We start from the raw sequence: 18,494 nt of genomic DNA, 5'->3' as shown, positions 1-18,494 counted from the left end.
CTTCGCCCCATCACACAGTGTTGAGTTAATAGGGTTCCAGGCCCATCTGTATAAGAAGTTCTTTCTCGCCATTTGTTCGGAGTCGTTCAGTTCTACTCTTGTTTAATTAAGTTTGCAATCAGGAATTCCCCCATTCCAGTAGAAGCTGGATAGTAAGAGAAGACTGCAGTGAAGTGCGAAGGCGGAGGGAAGCCGGAAGTACACGCTTCTAATTCTATACCTGCTGGAGAATGTATTTTATCGTGGGAAAATTCACGCTTCTCTTCCTCTTCTCACTCCCTTACGCTCAAACAAGACTCTGAGCATTGTACACATGGCCCTTCACGCCCAGGAAGGGATGGAAACGATTCTAAGCCTTGGAGGGACATACTAGGCGCGCAGGGTTGGAGAGATGTGCGCGTTCTTTCAATGCTGGGGTTTCGCTAAATTTGGCTTTGTACGAAGACTCGCGCATTCTTCTTGAATTTCGTCTCCATACTCGGTTTGGAAGATGTGTCTGAGGGCGGGGAATAGCTTCTCTTCTTCCCAATCCACAACCGGTGATCCTCTGTGTCATTTTCCCAAGGATGACAACTTTCATACCTTCCATACTTGATCCAGCTTCCGTGTCGCAATAACGACATGACACGATGGATTCTGCGCATCACGGCCTACGACTCTAAGCAGTAGAGGAACGTACACAGCGTGTATGGATGGTGCGTACACGTTTTTTCCAATGTTGGAGTTTTCTAACTTTCGCTTTTCAGCTGGCTTGCCTCGGATTAGAAGACACCTCCAAACGAGCGCCATTCTTGTTCTCGTCCAGTGGAGCATCCTCTCGCTGTATCGCATTTCCTAGTAGGCTGTGACTACGTTTCCTTCCTTGTGCGTTACCATTCTCTTTTGCATGGAGGATATCACGAGGGAGTTGATTTGTGCCGTTTATCCTGCCTTGAAGGCGACTGTTGCTGTAGCAGATACCGGTGCCTATGCACAGATTTTCGCTGTTTTCCATTGAACGTTGGATACCCTTAATGGACTTGGCAATCGTCCACGGTCTCTTTTGATACGAAGTACAAACAGGCTTCTGCGGGTTGTTCAAGGTGTGTACCTTTCGCCCTTGACAAGGATAACCTGACTGATCTCCGGAGTCCCCAAGTACTTATTAGCCTGTCGTAGCTCTCCCTACAACGACTATGCAGTTCAAATTCCTCCCCGTCGTAATCCTCACCTCGTGCGTTTCTACTTTCTGCTCCGACTTCCCTTCCCGGATTGAATATTGTAATATAGTTGTGATGATGGCGGGACTTCCACGCGAGGACTAATCCTTGATGTACGAGAAACGCAGAGCCCCGAGGTTCAAGTTGGGTTTATATATGTTTTGAGGAATGTCATGAGGAAACTGAATTTTTGGCAGGCTCGAGCGGCGCCAGATATCTTGCTATTTGGTCTAGTACAGACCTGTCTCATTCACCCAAATGATACAAACCCTTCTCTTCTTCCGGAGATTCGTGTCAACGTGGAGTCTCTCGTCATGACAGATGATGGCTGGATCGGTTCATCACCTAAGGAGCATCTTCGTTCGATCCTAGGTGCCACTATGAAGTCTCCCTTGGCGATCCCGCTTTTTAGGTGGCAATTACGAACGGTACTTTGGGAAAAGAGGATGTTATTTCCTCGTGAGTGAGCGGGATTCCCGCCTGTCCTCATTCTTCCATTGATGGTTTGTTTGATTCGGCCAATTCAGGGAATAATATATTGCGCGTGTTTCTTGTTACAGGCTGCTTTGACGTTTGCGTCAGCCTCGCGAAGGATTTAGGATTTGGTTGACCACCGCTTGGCTCTGAGTAACTCAGGCACTGCAAGGAGGAACGACGCGGTATGGACGGGTCATGCAGGTGTGATCAGTATCCTCTTGCCTTCTTCCGATGAATTTTGCGATGCTGGGTCGGAGTCGACCGCCGATACCAACAAGAATAATGACGAAAGATAGGAAAGAAACCCCAGGCTGTCAGTTCCTGTAGTTACTAAATAATGTCCTACCGCTATTCACAATCCTATCTCACTGCAATTATATTTGTGTAAAGCACGCTGTAAACCCAAGTAAATTAACAAAGAACTGTTGCAACAAATTTTTCAGCTCGGAGTGTCCGGTGCCAATGCTCCTCCGCTTCTTTGTTCAGTGCCAAAGTGATTAATGCCACTTTCTCAAACTTCCCATCATTTCTTAGCCGCCCGACTACCCACCGGTACCAACATGCCGCAGATATCATTACGTACCGGTCATCGGGTATTGGGTATGTGTGGTCAGCGACGATTTTGCATACACAGCTTTCCCCCTTGTAATCCTCGAAGAACAACTTCCCCTGCCTAGGGCGCTCTAATGGGTTGGCCAATCCATACACATAGATTGAGCCGACACGTAATCCATGATGCCAGTCGAAATCCATCTTCTCCATCCTATTAACATCCCCAATTCTGGACCAGTAACCATGCCACGGAACCGTGTGTACCATTACCTGCTCCCACGATGGTCGCCAATATCTGTTTCCGTTCCCAGGTCCAGGAAAGTATATGAACAACGCTGCTCGCAGTGATGGCGACAAGACATCTACGATGGCTGTCCAAAGTTCCTCTGGGGACTGATTCTCATCGTATATCGGGATAAATTTTGCCCGTAAAATGTGTATCAAACCTGCAACTTTATCCAAAGGTGATGATGCCATCCGATGCTGCATCTCGGACAGAATGTCGAATATCGCGCGATTGGATCGTACCCTGAGCAGAAAATGCAGTCGTTCATGGACCCTTGTTCGTATTTCCTCTCCCATGCCATCATTTCCAGTCTCTCCCACCGATAAGTGGATCATAGGCAGGTGGGATCTCCTGTAGAGTCCACGCTCGATTGAACCAACACCGGCCACTGTCAAAATCGCCCAGTTTGAAATTCAGGGGTAGACCCAGTCCGCTTAAGTAGCATACCACTTCAGGCTCCTGGTGAATATACACCCCTCCAATGGTGGGGACATCCAACTTCCACTCCTCCAAGCGCAGAGCTTCTTTACGAACATCCTCCTCTTTATGATGATCCTCCCTAATCGCATACTTCTGCCGTAAACACAGAACGTCCAGCCACGCATACTCAATCTTTGCTCTAAAATTCAACATCTCGATGCGAATGAGATTAAGGTCGGCATCTTTCGGCATAGGCACAGGCCACTCGTATCCATTGATGGGTGACATCACATTCGTGCGCTCGTCGTCAGACACCCACGCATGCGATATCGCATACCAGTCTGTGAACACACGCGGAGCAATCCAGTATGGCATCACCCGATTAGCACACAGATCCCAGAGGCGCCGAGGGGGCATGCCCCTCTTGGTGATCTTGTCACCGACGATCGCATTTCTCCGCATTTCCCGGTCATTCTCCTCATACCTCTGCCACATCTTTTCGCTGGCGTCGGGGTGGAACCAGAACAAACGCAAATGAGCGTATACGGTGCCAAAATCGCATTCTTTTTTGATGTAGGATCTGAGAACTGAAGATATTTTGGGGGATAAAATGCGTGAAGTGCCGAGTATCGTGTTGAGCTTGTCGAACACTTCACGAACACCAAGATCGGCACAGGGTGTGTCGGCTAGAGCAGAGGGGATGACCTTTACACCAGTGTATGACCGTTGCTTAAACACAGGAATCGTCGATTCGTCTCGACCGATCTCATCGAAGGCGGAGAGAGTGAACTCAGGAGGGTCGTACTTGCACATCTGCATGCAAAACATTATTACTTGCCTCTCTAGAAAACTGTTCCTACCTCATCCATTATGAATTCACTTTCGTAGTCTTCATCCCAGTCTGAGTCTGAGTCTTCCTCCGAAATATCGTCAGATTCTTTGGGTTCACCCTCTAGCGATACAGAATAAGAATGTGTAGCATCCAACCAAGACAAGCATTCATACCTATATCCATAGTCAATGTGCTCCGCTGCGCTGTATAGTAAGGAGCAAAGAATGCAGACTAGGTCTAGACCACTGAAACTTCTCACCTGCGCTGCCAAAAGACAGGTGCCGAAAGACGGGTGCTGAAAAATAGCATATGCATAAACACCAAAGCTAAGCCTTTAGACGCCTTCGAGTCACGGTATTGAAGTACGCGATGGCAAAGGCAGCATCTTGCGTAGAGCAACGACGAATCAACGAACAGACAAGAGTCCACCAGGAAAGCTCACTTGAATCAGCCGGTCGGCATCAGGATGATAACAAGTCGCCATAGCGAGCAGGAACTTTGGGAGTAACACAAACCGTGAACTCTAGGAGGGTGCCACGTGGATACTCCCGTAACCATATTAATCCCGTCGCAAGATGGACTGCGACTGTGGGGAACCATACCGATGGTTCGTTGCATGTCCCACTTCAGTGTTGTTTCTGGAGCTCATGCGTCATGCCGAAAATGCCCTTATCATCCTGTATTTTGAGTTTGCTGTGGATTATCACATTCTACATCGTAATGCTTGTTCTAGCAGCCATTCTCCAGCATTAGCAGCCTGATTCTTCTCCTCTCGTCTTCTATTCGCATACCTGGAATCTGGATCGCACTCCCGAAATGTTTGCGAAAAAAAAGGTCGATGTGTGCACCAAACGAAGACAGTCTGGTCACAAGCAACGGCGGGAGCTGGTTTTCCACTGCAACGCGTTGCCGACTCTTTAAGCAGGACCTCTAAGGTACGTGTTGATCTTCTCCCAATGTGGTCTGCGGGCTGGTGACTATGAGCATGGCTCATCGCAACAAAACGAAGCACATACCTGCTGAATACCTGCTCGAACACTTGTCTCGGCAAGCGTCTCAGCTCAAGCAAGTCCGTCTTCATCCCAGAGGTTTAGCGTCACTTTTCCTCGGCGCGTCGGCAGCTCCCTCTCGACAGTCTTCATGTTATCTTCTCGCCCGCTTTTCCTTCGAATCAACTTGCTGCTTTATCTTGTAGCGGCTTGCTTTCCAGGGACTCCAGCTGCGCCATCTTTGGTATTCTCGGGATGGCGTCCTCACAAACCATCTGCGACGTGGAAGTGTCCTCATACGTGCTTGTTTCTCGGGATCTTATGGTCGCTGATAAAATATTCCGCAGCTACGCCTAGTTGTCGTTAAAACGGTTACACCAATTCAGATAACTACGCACTCATTATGATTGCTTGTCGCACCAGTACAGACGGTGTTTACGGCCCCTGGTCTGTTCGAATTTGTCAAGTCTTAAAGCGAGTGTATTGGTGGCTTGTGGATGACCATGCCTATGACATTGTTGGGGTCAAAATGACAATCAAGAAAAAGAAATTACGCACCACTGATCCCTTGGTTGTCCAACAATGCTAATCGTCGCATTGAGCGTTGCTTGTGCTTGCATTGAGGAAGTTGTCCTATTCCGGCCAGAGATTGCGGGATCGTCAGCAGTAGAGTCGTCGCTCAGAATTCGAAGAAGGCAGCTATTCATTTTCCGGAGCAAGTTAATCTATTGGCGTTGGTGGGTGTCGAAAGGAAAGTGTTACCATCACGGATTGTCACAACGTGTCGATGGTGCGACCACGGGCCGGGTTCCAGCCGCTTCAACCTGATGAATCTGTCCAACTGCCACATCGCCAGGCTGTCAACAGATCTCCTCCCTGTGAAAAACTACGGGTGGATTTCTCCATCAGCTACCTTATATCCTTATCTTTACAGTTGAAAATCTCACTGGCAGCGGCGCGAATGTCTGAATTATTCCGGCCGTTAAACCACCTTGGGCCGGGAGTACTCAGTCTTTCACGGAAACACGACGCTATGCCGGAAAGGACATCACTACGTAGAACTAGGCGACCCACATACGATGGCTCGATGATTTCTGCTCATATCTTCTGGTGTCGGGATCAAGAAAATTCCAAATTGAGATTATATTATACGAGATACCATGCTCCGTCGCTTCAAGGACCAGGTTCGCCAGCGTGATCAATTCGGTATGTGTACTTGTAAATTTTATTACGGGATCGAAGCTGATTGTTCCCAGCTCGTACTCCTACCGCTCACCCGCGTCCATCATATCAATTTCCATACTAGAATTCATCATTCGCGAACAGGTACGTATAGCCCGCTTCAGTTTATGCGATTGAAGATGAATTAATTGTACTGTCATCCACGCGCTTTATACTCATTATGGCGCTGTATTCAATCAGGGAAATTCGCCATTCCTGCAAGCTTCTATCTTCTCGGCTTCTTTTCCCTGCAAAAGGGAGATTTTTATCACAGCATGGTCAGATTGATACCATCGAGGGCCTGGCCAATGCTCTCTGAATATTTAAACCCGTTCAACGCTTGATGTCTTCTACGTTGAAACATCATGTATCTTAAATTGATCGTACTAACCCTCGCCCTCGTTTGTGGGAACCATCTCACTGGCTTCCTGATTATGCGTTCTAACCACCAGACTTTGTAGTGGTCGCTTCGGCCTTGCCAGTCGATGGGCCTGGAGATGCCATACCGCCAACCTCACTGACAGGCGATGTAAGTCGTTCAAAGTTATATAGGCTATCCAAATGTTTGATCCAGAGGTTTAGACGCTCTCAGGTAGTAGCCCTCGTCCATCGCGCACCGGTATCGAGCGGTCGTTGAACTGAGTACAAGCTCAGCCTTTGAAAAACATCTCAATTAATCCCACTGTGTCCGAGTTTTACACAATAGATGAAAGATCAAAAACTAGTAAAGAATATGATCGAATGAGGTACGTCTGTAAAGTTTTACAGTAATGTCTGTCTACGTCTGAAGATAACGATTACATCTATTTCGCATGTGCATCTTATAATAAACCATAGCATTAGGTAGGGACGTCTGTACATCGAGACCAGGACCCTCTAAACCTCAACATTGACCGGCATGTTATCAATAAATCCAAGCGCCCAGGAGAATTTCCAAGGTCGGCGATCCTCGCCTTAAGCTCTTCTTGCATGTCTTCACCCTGCATCAAATCCGTCTTGAGTTTTCCGCCTCTCTAAAACGTCATGTAGCCCCATCTGGTGGACCACGGTTTGCGTGTGCGCGAGCAGGAGATAGGATCTCGGATCTGTTGCCCAACCAGGCGGTGGGCACGGGCAGCGAATATTCCAAATAGTCCTTGGGACTCAGCGCAATGTCTTCTTTGTCCATAGAACCGTACGATGTATGTTTCTCTGCATCCCCAAAGTTCGTGTAAGCATCTGAATCTTTTACTGTCGGAGTAAGAGGCAGATTCGACTCGGATCGCTTTTGCCGAACCATCATGTCGCGGTGAAATATGGCAGGATATTTCCTCTTCTGCTGTCGTCTGTGGAGGATGTATACGAGGGCGCATAGAAGGAGCAGCAAGAATACAAAGGACCCGACTGTGGCACCGATGATTGGAATTATTTTGGATTGCGAACTATTGGTAGCAGAAGATGTGGAATTCTCATTGGTGGATGAAACTGGCGGATGAGACCTGGATAATCTGATAAGTCATCAAGACAGGTTGAACGGAGAATGACATACGTGGATTGGGAAGTCAAGTTCGTAAGAATTGTAACTGAGTAGCTGGTAGTTTTGAAATGAGTGAGATTTACAGTTCAATACAAATTATTCGAGAATACGTACGATGAAGTACTACCAGTGGTGACCGAACTCCCTGAGGTTTGGGAAGAGCTATTGAAACGTGACCGATGAGCTACGTGCGTACATGGAAGGAGCGACAAACAGACGAACCTCTGAGTGGTTGTTTCTCCGGACCCGGGGTTCATCGGAGGATTGGTAGGTATTGGCCCAACATTACTGGTTGGTATTGATGCGTTAGTTACAGTGGTGCTCCCAGAGCTAGTTATTCTGACGAACAAATCATGAGCCGGTCTTGTTAAGGGTAAAAGAGCGTAATGAACATACGTAGATGATGCTGGAACGGTGACATTAATTCCGGAACCGGGAGCACTAGTAGACTGGCTGGGCAACGTGAGAATACGGCTGCATATACTACCCGCGAATTGGGTAACGCTGTTGTATTAGGAAGCAAGAAGTTGACAGATGAGACTTGAGAGTTCAATAGACGGACGACGAACGCACATAGGAAACGAGGGCACTTGCGGAGGCAGAGATGTGCAAGCTGATGATACCTCTCCTTTACGACCATCAAGAGAGCTGCCAGCGGAAGTAGCGAAGTGGAAACAAAACCTGTCCGTTAAATTTGAGTACTGCTCACGCAATGAAAAAACACGAATCTTGAAAAATAGTAAGCTGGAGCAACATATAGTGGCGAGGCATGACAGGATGGGTACCGTTGTGAAGCAGACAGAATAGTATAAGTCAAGCTAATGCGGCTGTGAAGATCAGTAGTCTGGGATATAGATAAATTATCGCACACCGCCATTAAGATACGAACGCGGGATGAAGATCATGACGTAGACACTGGTCAGCATAGGATTCAAATACTATGAGATCACGTAACACTGAAACGGTTCTTGGATACAAAGAGTGGGTGTCACGGTCAAACAACTAGATAGTATAGATGTACTGCACCTAATGCAGTTTTCTGGGGGACCTTCCACAACACGATGAAATCAACAGAGGTCTGTTTTAACACATCTTTCAACATGGAGTTCCCGCAACTTCTCCGCGTCTTCACCACCCGCCAGACCGATCACTGATACTTTCTCAAACTTCCCATCAGTCTGCCTTAGCCGCCCGACTACCCAGATAACACCCGATCCAGTGCGAGATCGACTGGGGCCTATGAGCGTATACCGGCCGTTTGGTATCGGGTACGCGTGCTCAGCGACGATCGTGCAAGCACAGAATCCTCTCGTGCAATCCTTAATCAACTTCCCCTCCCGAGGGCTCTTAGACGGGTCAGCCAATCCACATATATAGATCGAATCAATAAACACTCCCTCATACCAGTCTGATTCTGTCCGACCAACATCCCCAATATCATGCAACCCTTCATTCCACGGAAGCGTGCGAGCCATCACCTGCTCCCATGATGGTCGCCAAAACACATTCCCATTCCCAGGCTCTGGGTAGTAGAAGAACAAATCTGCCCGTAGCGGAGGCGCCATGACGTCCACGAGGGCAGTCCAGGCATCCTCTTCCGACTGAGCACCGTTGTATATCGGGATGGACTCCGTGTTGAAAACATATACCAAACCTGCGACTTTGTCTAGCGGCTTCGTTGACACCCGCTTCCGCATCTGCACTAGGAAGCACAACGTCGAGACCATACAACGCATCCTGTAAAACAATTCAAGTTGTCCATGGACCCTCATTAGCATTTCCTCATTGATGAACTTGTCATCGCCCGTCTCCCCACCAATAACTAGATGGTAGCCTTTTGGGATCTCCTGGAGCGTCCACGCTCGATTGAACCAACATCGGTCACTTTCGAAGTCACCCGGTTTGAAACTCAGCGGCCGACCCAGTCCGCTCAAGTAGCATACCACTGTCTGCGTGGTGTCATACACGTATCCGATCGTGGGGACGTCCAATTTCCATTCCTCCTTGCGGAGAGCCTCCTTGAGCTGATCCTCCTCCCTAATCGCATACTCCTGCCGCAAACACAGAACGTCTAACCACACATACCCTGCTCCGAGGTTCAACATCTCGATGCGGATGAGATCAAGGTTCGCATCGTTTGGCATGGGGACGGGCCACTCGTATCCGTTGATGGGCGTCATCACATCCATACGCTCCTCCTCAGACACCCATGCATGCGATATCGCACACCAGTCTGTGAGCGGTGTTACCCAGTATGGGACTACCCGATTAGCGTACAGATCCCAGACGCGTCGAGGGGGCATGTCGCGCTTGGTGATCCTGTTATGGACGATCGCCTTTCTCCGCATTTCCCGGTCATTCTCCTCGTCCTTGCATCTTCTCTGTTCGATGGTGGCGAAGTCAAACCAGTAGGAGCGCAAATGAGCGTAGACGGTGCCGAAATCAGAGTTTCGTCTGATGTAGGATTCGAGAACTGAGGACATCAGGGGGGATAGAATGTAAAAAGTGCCAAGTGTTGTGTTCAGCTTCTCGAAAACTCCGTGTACACCAAGATTGGCACAGGGAGTGTCAGCCAGAGCAGACGGTATGACCCTTGTACCAGTGTATGACCGTTGCCTCAACACAGGAATGTTCGGTTCGTCCCGACCAGTCTCAGCGAGGGCAGAGAGTGTGATCTCAGGAGGATCATACTCGCTCACCTGCACGCAAAGTGTTATTGCTCGCCTCTGTAGAACACTGTTCTTACCTCATCCATTAGAAAGTCCATTTCGCCCCCGTAATTGTCCCTGTCTTCCTCCGAAAGATTATCAGACCCCCTTCCTGGTGATAGAAGGATGATCGATGAAGATGGGTACCATCACACCAAGACAAGGACACACCTACGTCCATACTGTACCGCCGATCCGTCGTCACACCAAGCAGTCTTAGTCGTGCCGTGTGGCAAGAAGGAATGAATGCAGACTAGCGCTGAAACGTGTCGCCAGCACTGCCAAAAAAATAGATCCTGAAGATAGACGCCGAAAGATAACAGATACATACTAACATCCGGGCTAATCCTTCATCGTCCTACATAGAGCAAACACAAAAATGAATAAATGAGAGATAAGAGTGGAATTAGGAAAGTTCATCTTGATCACTTGGTTGGCGTGATGGATGACTCGGTGCACACTGAGAAGGAATTGTTTAAGTGGCATGAACTATTACTGTATAATCTCGATGAGAATACCACGTAGGTCCTCCGATATCCATGATGAGTTCTGGAGGAAAACGTGCGTCCTAAGAATCGATAAGTCAGTCCGTTAAACATGGCGCGAATTCAAGAGTGTCACTGGCATCGATATTTGCATATGAGGAAGAAAAGTACAGGCAGCAAAGATTTGGAAGGCGACTGCGAAATTTGGGAGAGGGTATAAGATCGGAAACGAGGGACACGATCCTGGGAAGGCGACAGTTAGGGTGTAGCAAAGAGACATGTCATCATGGAGGGTAATCTATGATGCCAGGATCAAAGGCAGCATTTTTTTGCTGAGTTGAGCGTGTTCTTGAAAACAGGAATCGGATGGCATGCGCATTACCATAAGCATTTAGTATCCGGGCTCCGCCAAAAGCCCGCGTTCAATGAGCTGGTGAAGTCCAAGCGCCAAGATGATTCGCTCTTTATATTCGTGTCCTGAGAATGGGATTCTCGTTGTGCTGTTCGTGTCGGAGTTCATGTTGATAAGAATCGTGAAAGACTAAAGGGAGAAGTCAGAGAGTCACATGGTCGCTGCAAAGTGGGCCGTGGGAAAACATATGCCCGGTCCCCCATTCCCGCTTTTCATCTTCTCGGCTGCTTTGAAGCTCTTTTAACGTCGGGGTGTCACCAACGCCGAGGCCCGCTCTCGGGGATCCACTGCTGTCGAAGACGAACGTGGAAGGAAGGATCAGGCGGGTCGATACCCGGAGTCGACAAGAGCAGTTACCCGTTGGAGTACTCTCCAAGTCCAAACCGCTGGGACTCACTTGATATACGACCGACGATGATTCCATGCTGAGAACGCGAGGATAGGGAGAATGGGTAGAGTGCACAGACACTTCGGGTAAGAGGTCGGCTGGCAGCCTGGAATATGGATGTACGGGCATTTCCTCTTCTGCCTGACGTTTCCCTAATTTCGGCTTTCAAATTTCAGGATCGAACTCTCATTTTAGAGTTGGCTGATTCGAGACAGTGTGTAGTTGTTCACCCCTGCCTTGTATACCCTGCAGTCGTCTGGCTCACTGGTTCTCTCAATGTGGGTAAAGACGTATCTGGATCAATGAGGTGGTGCGCAAGAACAAGTCGTGGTCGCGGATGGAGAAGGCTAGGTATGCATGTGAGCATTCTTTCTTCCGAGCCCTATTGATGTTGTTCTAAGTTTCTGTCTACAGGTCACCCAATCGTGCGCACGCTGTTACATCTGCGTGTACTTCTCGTCTTGTCCACTAGCTAACACTCATGGACATCGGTACTCTTCAAGTAAACTGGTATCATATGAATGGAACGAGGGACGGTCGAGGTACGCGTCTTTACTGTTGCCTTGACACTTCCAGTCTGACGCATATATAGAGCCTTCTTGGCTTACGATCAAGATGTCTGGCTTCTGGGTCATGTACAGCCTGTTTGTTGTGTTATGTACATTATTTCATGGCATGATGGCACGTTGGAACCGCGCACAGGGCTTGTTCGATTCCAGCTCATGTCATTTGGTAACGGAGCAGAACTTTTTATTTACTTTCTCCTGCTGCCAGCCACTTGGAAGTGTCCCGGTGATATTACACTCAGCTCCTTTTCTTTCCACGTACTGTGGATGGAACACATGCAAGTTGCCCCTTGCAGGAAACCCTATCTCCCTTGTACGGTCGGCTTCACTTTGGCTTTTGCTACAAGGTTCATACTTATTTGAGGCCAGCCCCACCGCCGGGATCATCCTGTCGTCATTTCTTGTTGACCGTTCGCTTTAGCATCCCATGTTACTCATTCTTTCACATCCAACATATCGTGACGTTATGAAAGTCGGGCTTGATGCTGCTGTTGAGCCTCTAGTGGTAGCATTCTTCACGTCGAATTGGGATCCGAGATACGCAAACGCTGTCGAGAAGACCAAAGGGTGTAAGATGATTTTTCTAGTCTTTTCTCTTATGTGTCTGTCCGTGGTGTCCCATTAACCAGTACCTTGCATTATCGAAAGCCAGTAATGAAAATTATCGTATGTGTATACAGCTATGAATGTCAAGTAGAGTACAGCTTACGCAAAATACAATAACGTCTGTCTACGCACGGAGATAACAATTATATCTATTTCACGTCTGCGTCTTATAAATCGTAGGACGGTCAACGTCCCCATCTTTACATCAAAACCAGGACCCTCGAAAACCCGACCGGCATGTCATCAGTTCTCCTCTTGCACATCTCCACCCAGCGTCAATCACGTCTTGAGCCTGATCAGCTCAGTTTTCTGTTTCGCTGAAACATCCTGTAGTTCCATCTGGTAGTCTGTGTGTGTTGCCTGATGGAGCGGGAAGCGAAGAACCGTACGAAGCAAGTTTTTCCGCATCCCCAAAGTTCGTGTAGGCACCTGAACCTTTTACCGGATTTGAGCGCTTCCGCCGAACCATCATATCGCGGTGGAATATGGCAGGATGTTTCCTCCGGTGCTGTCGTCGGTGGAGGGTGTATATGAGGGCGCATAGAAGGAGGAGCAGGAATATGAAGGAGCCGATTGTAGCGCCGATTATTGGGAGTGTTTTGGATTGCGAACCACTGGTAGCAGAAGATGTGGGATTCTCATTTGAGGATGAAACTGTTGGATGGGACCTGGATAAATTGTGAAGAAAGGTTTCATTAGAAAAGGACGGAGAGCGACAGACATAGATTGAGTTTCATTTGCGGCTGGGGAGGTACTAGTTCTGAAGTGAGTCAGATTTACCGTTCTCAACACGAATTATATCAAAACGGCGTACGATGAAGTGCCACTAAAGGTGGTGAAACTGCTTCCTGTAGCTTGGAGGGAGCTGTTGAAACGTGGGTGACGAGTGGTGTAAGGAGCAAGGAATAAACGAACCTTTGAGTCGTTGATTCTGCAGAGCTGGAACTGGAAGGAGGTTTGGAGGGTGTTGTCCCGAAAGGATTGATGAAGATCGATGCATTAGTACTCCCAAAGCTGGTCATTCCAAGAAAGAAAGTATGAGCTAGTCTCGTTAGGAGTAATAGAGGGCAATGGACGTACGTAAACGATGTTGAGACAGTGGTAGTAATTCCGGAATCAGGACTACTGGTAGAAGTTGACGGGCCGGGCGGCGTGAGAGCAATGCTTTCTGGGTTACTATTGGTTCCAATAGTAAATGATCTGTAGTAGGAAGCGAAGATGAGACTTGATTGCTCGATACTAGAAGACGGGCTACGAGCGCACCCAGGAGGTGTCCATGACGCCAGCAGAGGCACAGCTGGTGCATTTCCTTGAGGTCCACCGAGAATAAAGCCAGTCGAAGTAGCAAAATGGAAACAAAACCTGACCGGTGAATTGAGAACCTATCATGCAATGGAAAGGGTGACTTACAAAATCAGCTGGATTGACATCTAGTAGTGAGATGCGGTAATTGTGTATGAAAGAGTGGGTGTGGTGAAGTAGACAGGTAGTATAGAGTTGGTTGTGTGGCATCTGAATGCAGCTGTGAGGAGAAAGCCGAAACTATCAGTGGTTTGAGATACAGATAAACCATCCATCGTATACCGCCACTGAGATGCGAGCGCGGGATGAAGATCATGATGTAGACGCCGATCAGCATAGGATTCGAATACTATGAGATCCGGAAATACGGAAGCAGTTCCTGGGAACGAAGAGTGGGTGCCGCAGTTAAATAAACTAGATGGTACGATGCACTGCGCCGAATGTAGCTTTCCGGGGGGAATGTCCGAACTATCAGCATTCTGGGATATGCATGATTCATACATCATCCTCATTGAGATATAAATATGAGTTGAGACGAAAGCTGATCAGCATAGCACTCACATATCATAACGTCATGTAGTAAAGAAGCATTTTGTGGGTAAGGTGCGATGCCGGGATCAGACAGCATGGATAGCGATCTCTTTGTGAGTCATTTTGTGTTGCATACCGGTTTCTTCATCCCGTTCTTGAAAAAGGGAATCGGATGGCATACGCGTTTAGTAGGGTCCGACAAAGCCATCGATGCATCATGCGTTCAACGCGCTGCCATGGAGCCAGGATCATTCACTCTTTATATTCACGTCCTGAGAAATCAGGATTCTCGTCACGACGTTCATGCAAGGGCCCCATGGTTTAGTATTCTCAGGCAGGTGGTTGACAGGGCCAGAATGGCGCGCGCAAAGATCTGGTAGAAAGAGAAGCGAGATCACATGGTCATCGCCAAGTGAACCGTGGGAAAAAAATGCTCTCCTTCGCATTTTCATCTTCTCTGCTATTTTGAAGCTCGTCTCATGGATTCAAATCACTACGATGCATTGTTCCTTAGACATTACAGTGTTGCCGACTCCGACTCCAGCTCTCTAGGACCCGCCATTGTTGATGATCATGAAAGGATCAAACGTGTCGATACACCGAGTCGACAAGAACACTCTTCCATGGCTGTCTGCTGAAGTACTCTCTAAACCGCCAGCGTTAATCTGATATGTGACTACCTGGGAAGGATGATGGTTCCACGCGGAGAACAGGAGGAGAGGGGGAATGGGTGCGAGGCACAGACCCTTCCCTCAGCGCGGGTAAGGGGTTGGATGGAGGTGCGGGCGTCTCGGCCTCTTTTGCTTGGTGTTGCTCTAATTTTAGCTTTCAAGATTGACCTCACGTTTCAGAGTTGTCTGATTCGGGACAGTGTGTAGCCGTTCGCTCAGCCATCTACCGGTTCGTCGACATCGATAATATCAACTGCAATGTGAGGTCACATCTGGATCAGTGGGGTGGTGCGCAAGAAAGACTCGTGGTCGCGAAAGGAGAAGGCCATGGTGCAAACATCTTTTCCTGAGTCCACTTGACGTTGCTCTAAGTTTGTGTCTACAGGTCGACCGAACGTGGACGTTCTTTTAGATCTGTGACTCCTCGCCCTGCCCACCTGCTAGTGTTCATGGACGTCGGTGCACGTTAAACTGGTACGGGATGGAGGATTGAGGTATGCCTCTTTTCTTTTGCCTTGACGTCGTTCTATCTTCCGGTCTGACGTGTCTTCAAGATGTCGGCGTCGAGTGGTGTTGCGATCTATTCTTCCATACATCTGCATCCACGCTTCACCAGGTCCACCTCCCGTGTGCGCTCAGCATCTCCATGTCTACCATCGAGACTGGCATCCTCTCGGCTTAAACTTAGACAAGAAAGAAAGACTCCTAGTCGCAGATGATGGAGAAGGATTGGCTTTTGTGCGAGCTTCTTTTCTTTCGCTTGGTGTCGCTCTAATTTTACATCTACAGGTCCAGCTTTGCTTCTCGCTCGTGAATGATTGGTCCTCACTCGTCTGCGCATCGGCCACCGACTTTGTCTCATCTGTGAGCACTCGTATTATACTTCTTTCGTCTCTATCAAAGCTACTCCGCTCCCTGTCAATATATACTTATGTCACCTTGCTTGCCTGCTAAGTCTTTCCGTGCCCTCTGCACTTCATGGCACGATGGCATATCGGGATCGCACAGCTCAAGGACCTAGTTCGATCCTAGCTCGTGCCGACATGATGCAAGAGAGCAATACCAGTGTTTTTCCTATTCGTCCTGCTGCCATATCAGGGTTTGTAGGTTGCGTTCCGGTATACTAATTGGCAGTAATCCCTCTTAGCTCTGTTGGTAGAGCGCCTCACGCTGAGATTAGTCGTTCAAGTCGGCCAGAGGGAATACGGTAAACCCCTGTTGTACGGGGCGGGACTGGGGATGCTAGAAGAAAGTACGTGCTCCTGGATTCCTGGTCTCGCTCGCTGAGTAAAGTAAAAAAGAAGGGAAGGGAGGGAGAGTTGATCACACTGATGTAGCGTGTAAATTACTGTGGGAAAATATACACGTTTCTTTCTCTCTTCCTCCTCTCACTCCGCGACCAGTCATCTTCAAACGATTCGACAAGTGACCATCTGCTCGACCCCCATCACAATTTCCAGGCTGCAAATAATCATGTAATATGATGGCTCGCAAAGCACTGACAGCGTGAAATGCCGTTGTATGCGTGCAGAGGGATATGGGCGCGCAGGTTCAGGGTTGGAGGGAGGTGCGTATACGTCCTTTCAACGTTGTGGATTCGCTATATGTGACTTTTCAGGTAGACCCGCACATCCTCTCTGTGTTTCGTCGTCAAATGCGTCTCCAATCTAAACACGTCCGAGTCCTCTCCCTGCTCCCCCAGGGACCGGTGTCTCTCAAACGAGCTCGACGCTCGGTCCGGCTTCCAGGTCGCAATGACGACACGACACGGTGGATTCTGCAACTCTGGCCACGTCACGACTTATAACTCTAAGCCGTAGAGGAACGGGACGTGCGTAGACGTCCCTTCAATGCTGGCTGTTTCTAACTTTGGCGTTGCAGCCCACCTTCCTCGAATCTGAAGATCCTCTTCAGACGAGCGCCTTTTATGTTCTCATCCAGTGACCCGGGAGCATGTGTACCAGGATCCTTCTGCTGTACTTCGTTTCCGTAACTGTGATTTCTTCCTTGTGCAGTAAAGGTCCCTTTTGTAGGGGATCGTTATAAGGGAACGGTTTAGCCTGCCATCAATCACTCGTCCGTTCTGAAGACGGGCTGTGCCTACATAGTTCACCGCTGCTACCACGTCCGCTACTGAACGTAGCAATCATCCACAGTCCCCTTTGATACGAGGTACCAAACAAACCTCTGCGGGTCGTTCAAGGTGTGTACCTTTCCTTCCGCCCTTGGACGAAGATAGCTTGACTGATCTCCGGATTCTCCGGGTACGTAAAAGCCTGTGTCCCATCCCTCCCTACCAGCTCAAATCCCTCCTCACGGTAATCCTCACTCATGAGTTTCTGTGTTATGCTTCATCTTCCCTCCCTAGCTTGAATTTTTCATATAGTGACTGTTGCTGTGCTCGCTGTACCAGACGGCGATGGCACTGGTGCCAGTATTAATTGATAATCCTCCGTCTACGTAAAACGCGGAGCTCAGGGTGGGTTTCGTATCTTTTGAGGATGTAATAAGGCCCAAGGGAACTGACTTGTAGTATTAGGCTCGACGTCAGATCCCTCGGATTTGCTTATCTGGTTCAACACAAATATATGTCGTTCGATGCGCTACAGCCGAATGGAAAAGTCTCCCTGTTTTTTGATATTCATGCCAACGCGGAGTCCTTTGAACTCTTGACATGACACGCAATGGCTAAATTGGTTCCTCACCCAAGCGGCTTCCTGGTTCGATCCCAGGTGCCACTATCATTCTGTATGTCAGCGTCCACTTTTAGGCAAAGTGCCAAATACGACGTTGTAAGAATCAAGAATAGTTTCATTGTCGGGAGGGAAGAGGAGAAGAAGAAGATGTCGTTTTTCTGGCTGTGTTATTATCCCGGATGAAAACTCTGATTGCGACTGGTAGTTGTGCATCGTGGTCTTCCACCACCAGAACGGACTTCTGGACTAGCCTGTAATAGTGCACATCACCAGTTCGAGCCCTCGCTCAAGCAGGTGGCTCGTTCGATCCGAGGCCCTGCTGTACAGATAGTATAATGACGCATTTCTTTTTTCTTGTTTTGGCTTTTCGATTGACTGTGGATTTTGCTCCTGACAAGTCACAAAAGGAGAGTGACCAGGGCCCGGAAGGATATTTGCGTCACCCTTGCACTGAGAGGAGCCGCTAGTGAGCGCCTTGTCCTCGTTCGAGTCGGGGTCCTCCACTAACAGGGCACAGTTCTTTGTGTTGACACTAATGTTTATTTTTCCAAGGATCATACAGTAGACAAAGACGGCGAGCGAAATTTAAATCGAGGGAAATTTTTGGGAGGTTGACCGTGTTCAGGTCACATGATCA

General features: G+C 48.5%; 5 protein-coding genes across 5 annotated transcripts; 1 reads left to right on the top strand and 4 right to left on the bottom strand.

Moving 5' to 3' along the window:
- Nucleotides 1-1,968: 1,968 nt before the first annotated feature.
- On the bottom strand, nt 1,969-3,889 carry EV420DRAFT_1572252 (uncharacterized protein). The gene is made up of 2 exons (XM_060474349.1): nt 2,835-3,889; nt 1,969-2,803 (listed from the first exon to the last, which is right to left on the bottom strand). The coding sequence occupies exons 1-2, from the start codon at nt 3,760-3,762 to the stop codon at nt 2,088-2,090; spliced, it is 1,644 nt and encodes a 547-aa protein (XP_060325433.1). The 5' UTR covers nt 3,763-3,889; the 3' UTR covers nt 1,969-2,087.
- A 2,683-nt stretch (nt 3,890-6,572) lies between these two features.
- EV420DRAFT_970502 (uncharacterized protein) lies at nt 6,573-8,679 on the bottom strand. Its single transcript, XM_060484204.1, has 8 exons — nt 8,362-8,679; nt 8,278-8,310; nt 8,066-8,220; nt 7,889-7,996; nt 7,715-7,831; nt 7,607-7,654; nt 7,505-7,546; nt 6,573-7,454 (listed from the first exon to the last, which is right to left on the bottom strand). Exons 1-8 carry the CDS (start codon nt 8,416-8,418, stop codon nt 6,998-7,000), a joined length of 1,017 nt encoding a protein of 338 aa, XP_060325432.1. The 5' UTR covers nt 8,419-8,679; the 3' UTR covers nt 6,573-6,997.
- Nucleotides 8,400-10,536, bottom strand: EV420DRAFT_970510 (uncharacterized protein). Its single transcript, XM_060484205.1, has 3 exons — nt 10,372-10,536; nt 10,239-10,312; nt 8,400-10,191 (listed from the first exon to the last, which is right to left on the bottom strand). Exons 1-3 carry the CDS (start codon nt 10,379-10,381, stop codon nt 8,560-8,562), a joined length of 1,716 nt encoding a protein of 571 aa, XP_060325431.1. The 5' UTR covers nt 10,382-10,536; the 3' UTR covers nt 8,400-8,559.
- Nucleotides 10,537-11,294: 758 nt separating this feature from the next.
- Nucleotides 11,295-12,706, top strand: EV420DRAFT_970448 (uncharacterized protein). Its single transcript, XM_060484202.1, has 5 exons — nt 11,295-11,604; nt 11,662-11,844; nt 11,900-12,027; nt 12,078-12,364; nt 12,416-12,706. The coding sequence occupies exons 1-5, from the start codon at nt 11,599-11,601 to the stop codon at nt 12,457-12,459; spliced, it is 648 nt and encodes a 215-aa protein (XP_060325430.1). The 5' UTR covers nt 11,295-11,598; the 3' UTR covers nt 12,460-12,706.
- A 9-nt stretch (nt 12,707-12,715) lies between these two features.
- Nucleotides 12,716-14,300, bottom strand: EV420DRAFT_970474 (uncharacterized protein). The gene is made up of 7 exons (XM_060484203.1): nt 14,068-14,300; nt 13,921-14,019; nt 13,738-13,857; nt 13,573-13,671; nt 13,472-13,522; nt 13,379-13,417; nt 12,716-13,325 (listed from the first exon to the last, which is right to left on the bottom strand). The coding sequence occupies exons 1-7, from the start codon at nt 14,085-14,087 to the stop codon at nt 12,959-12,961; spliced, it is 795 nt and encodes a 264-aa protein (XP_060325429.1). The 5' UTR covers nt 14,088-14,300; the 3' UTR covers nt 12,716-12,958.
- Between the last annotated feature and the right edge of the window lie 4,194 nt (nt 14,301-18,494).

The sequence above is a fragment of the Desarmillaria tabescens genome, assembly GCF_030435595.1.
Source record: "Desarmillaria tabescens strain CCBAS 213 chromosome Unknown EV420scaffold_50, whole genome shotgun sequence".
Lineage (NCBI taxonomy): Eukaryota > Fungi > Basidiomycota > Agaricomycetes > Agaricales > Physalacriaceae > Desarmillaria > Desarmillaria tabescens.
This window is presented reverse-complemented; position numbering and strand designations above follow the sequence as displayed.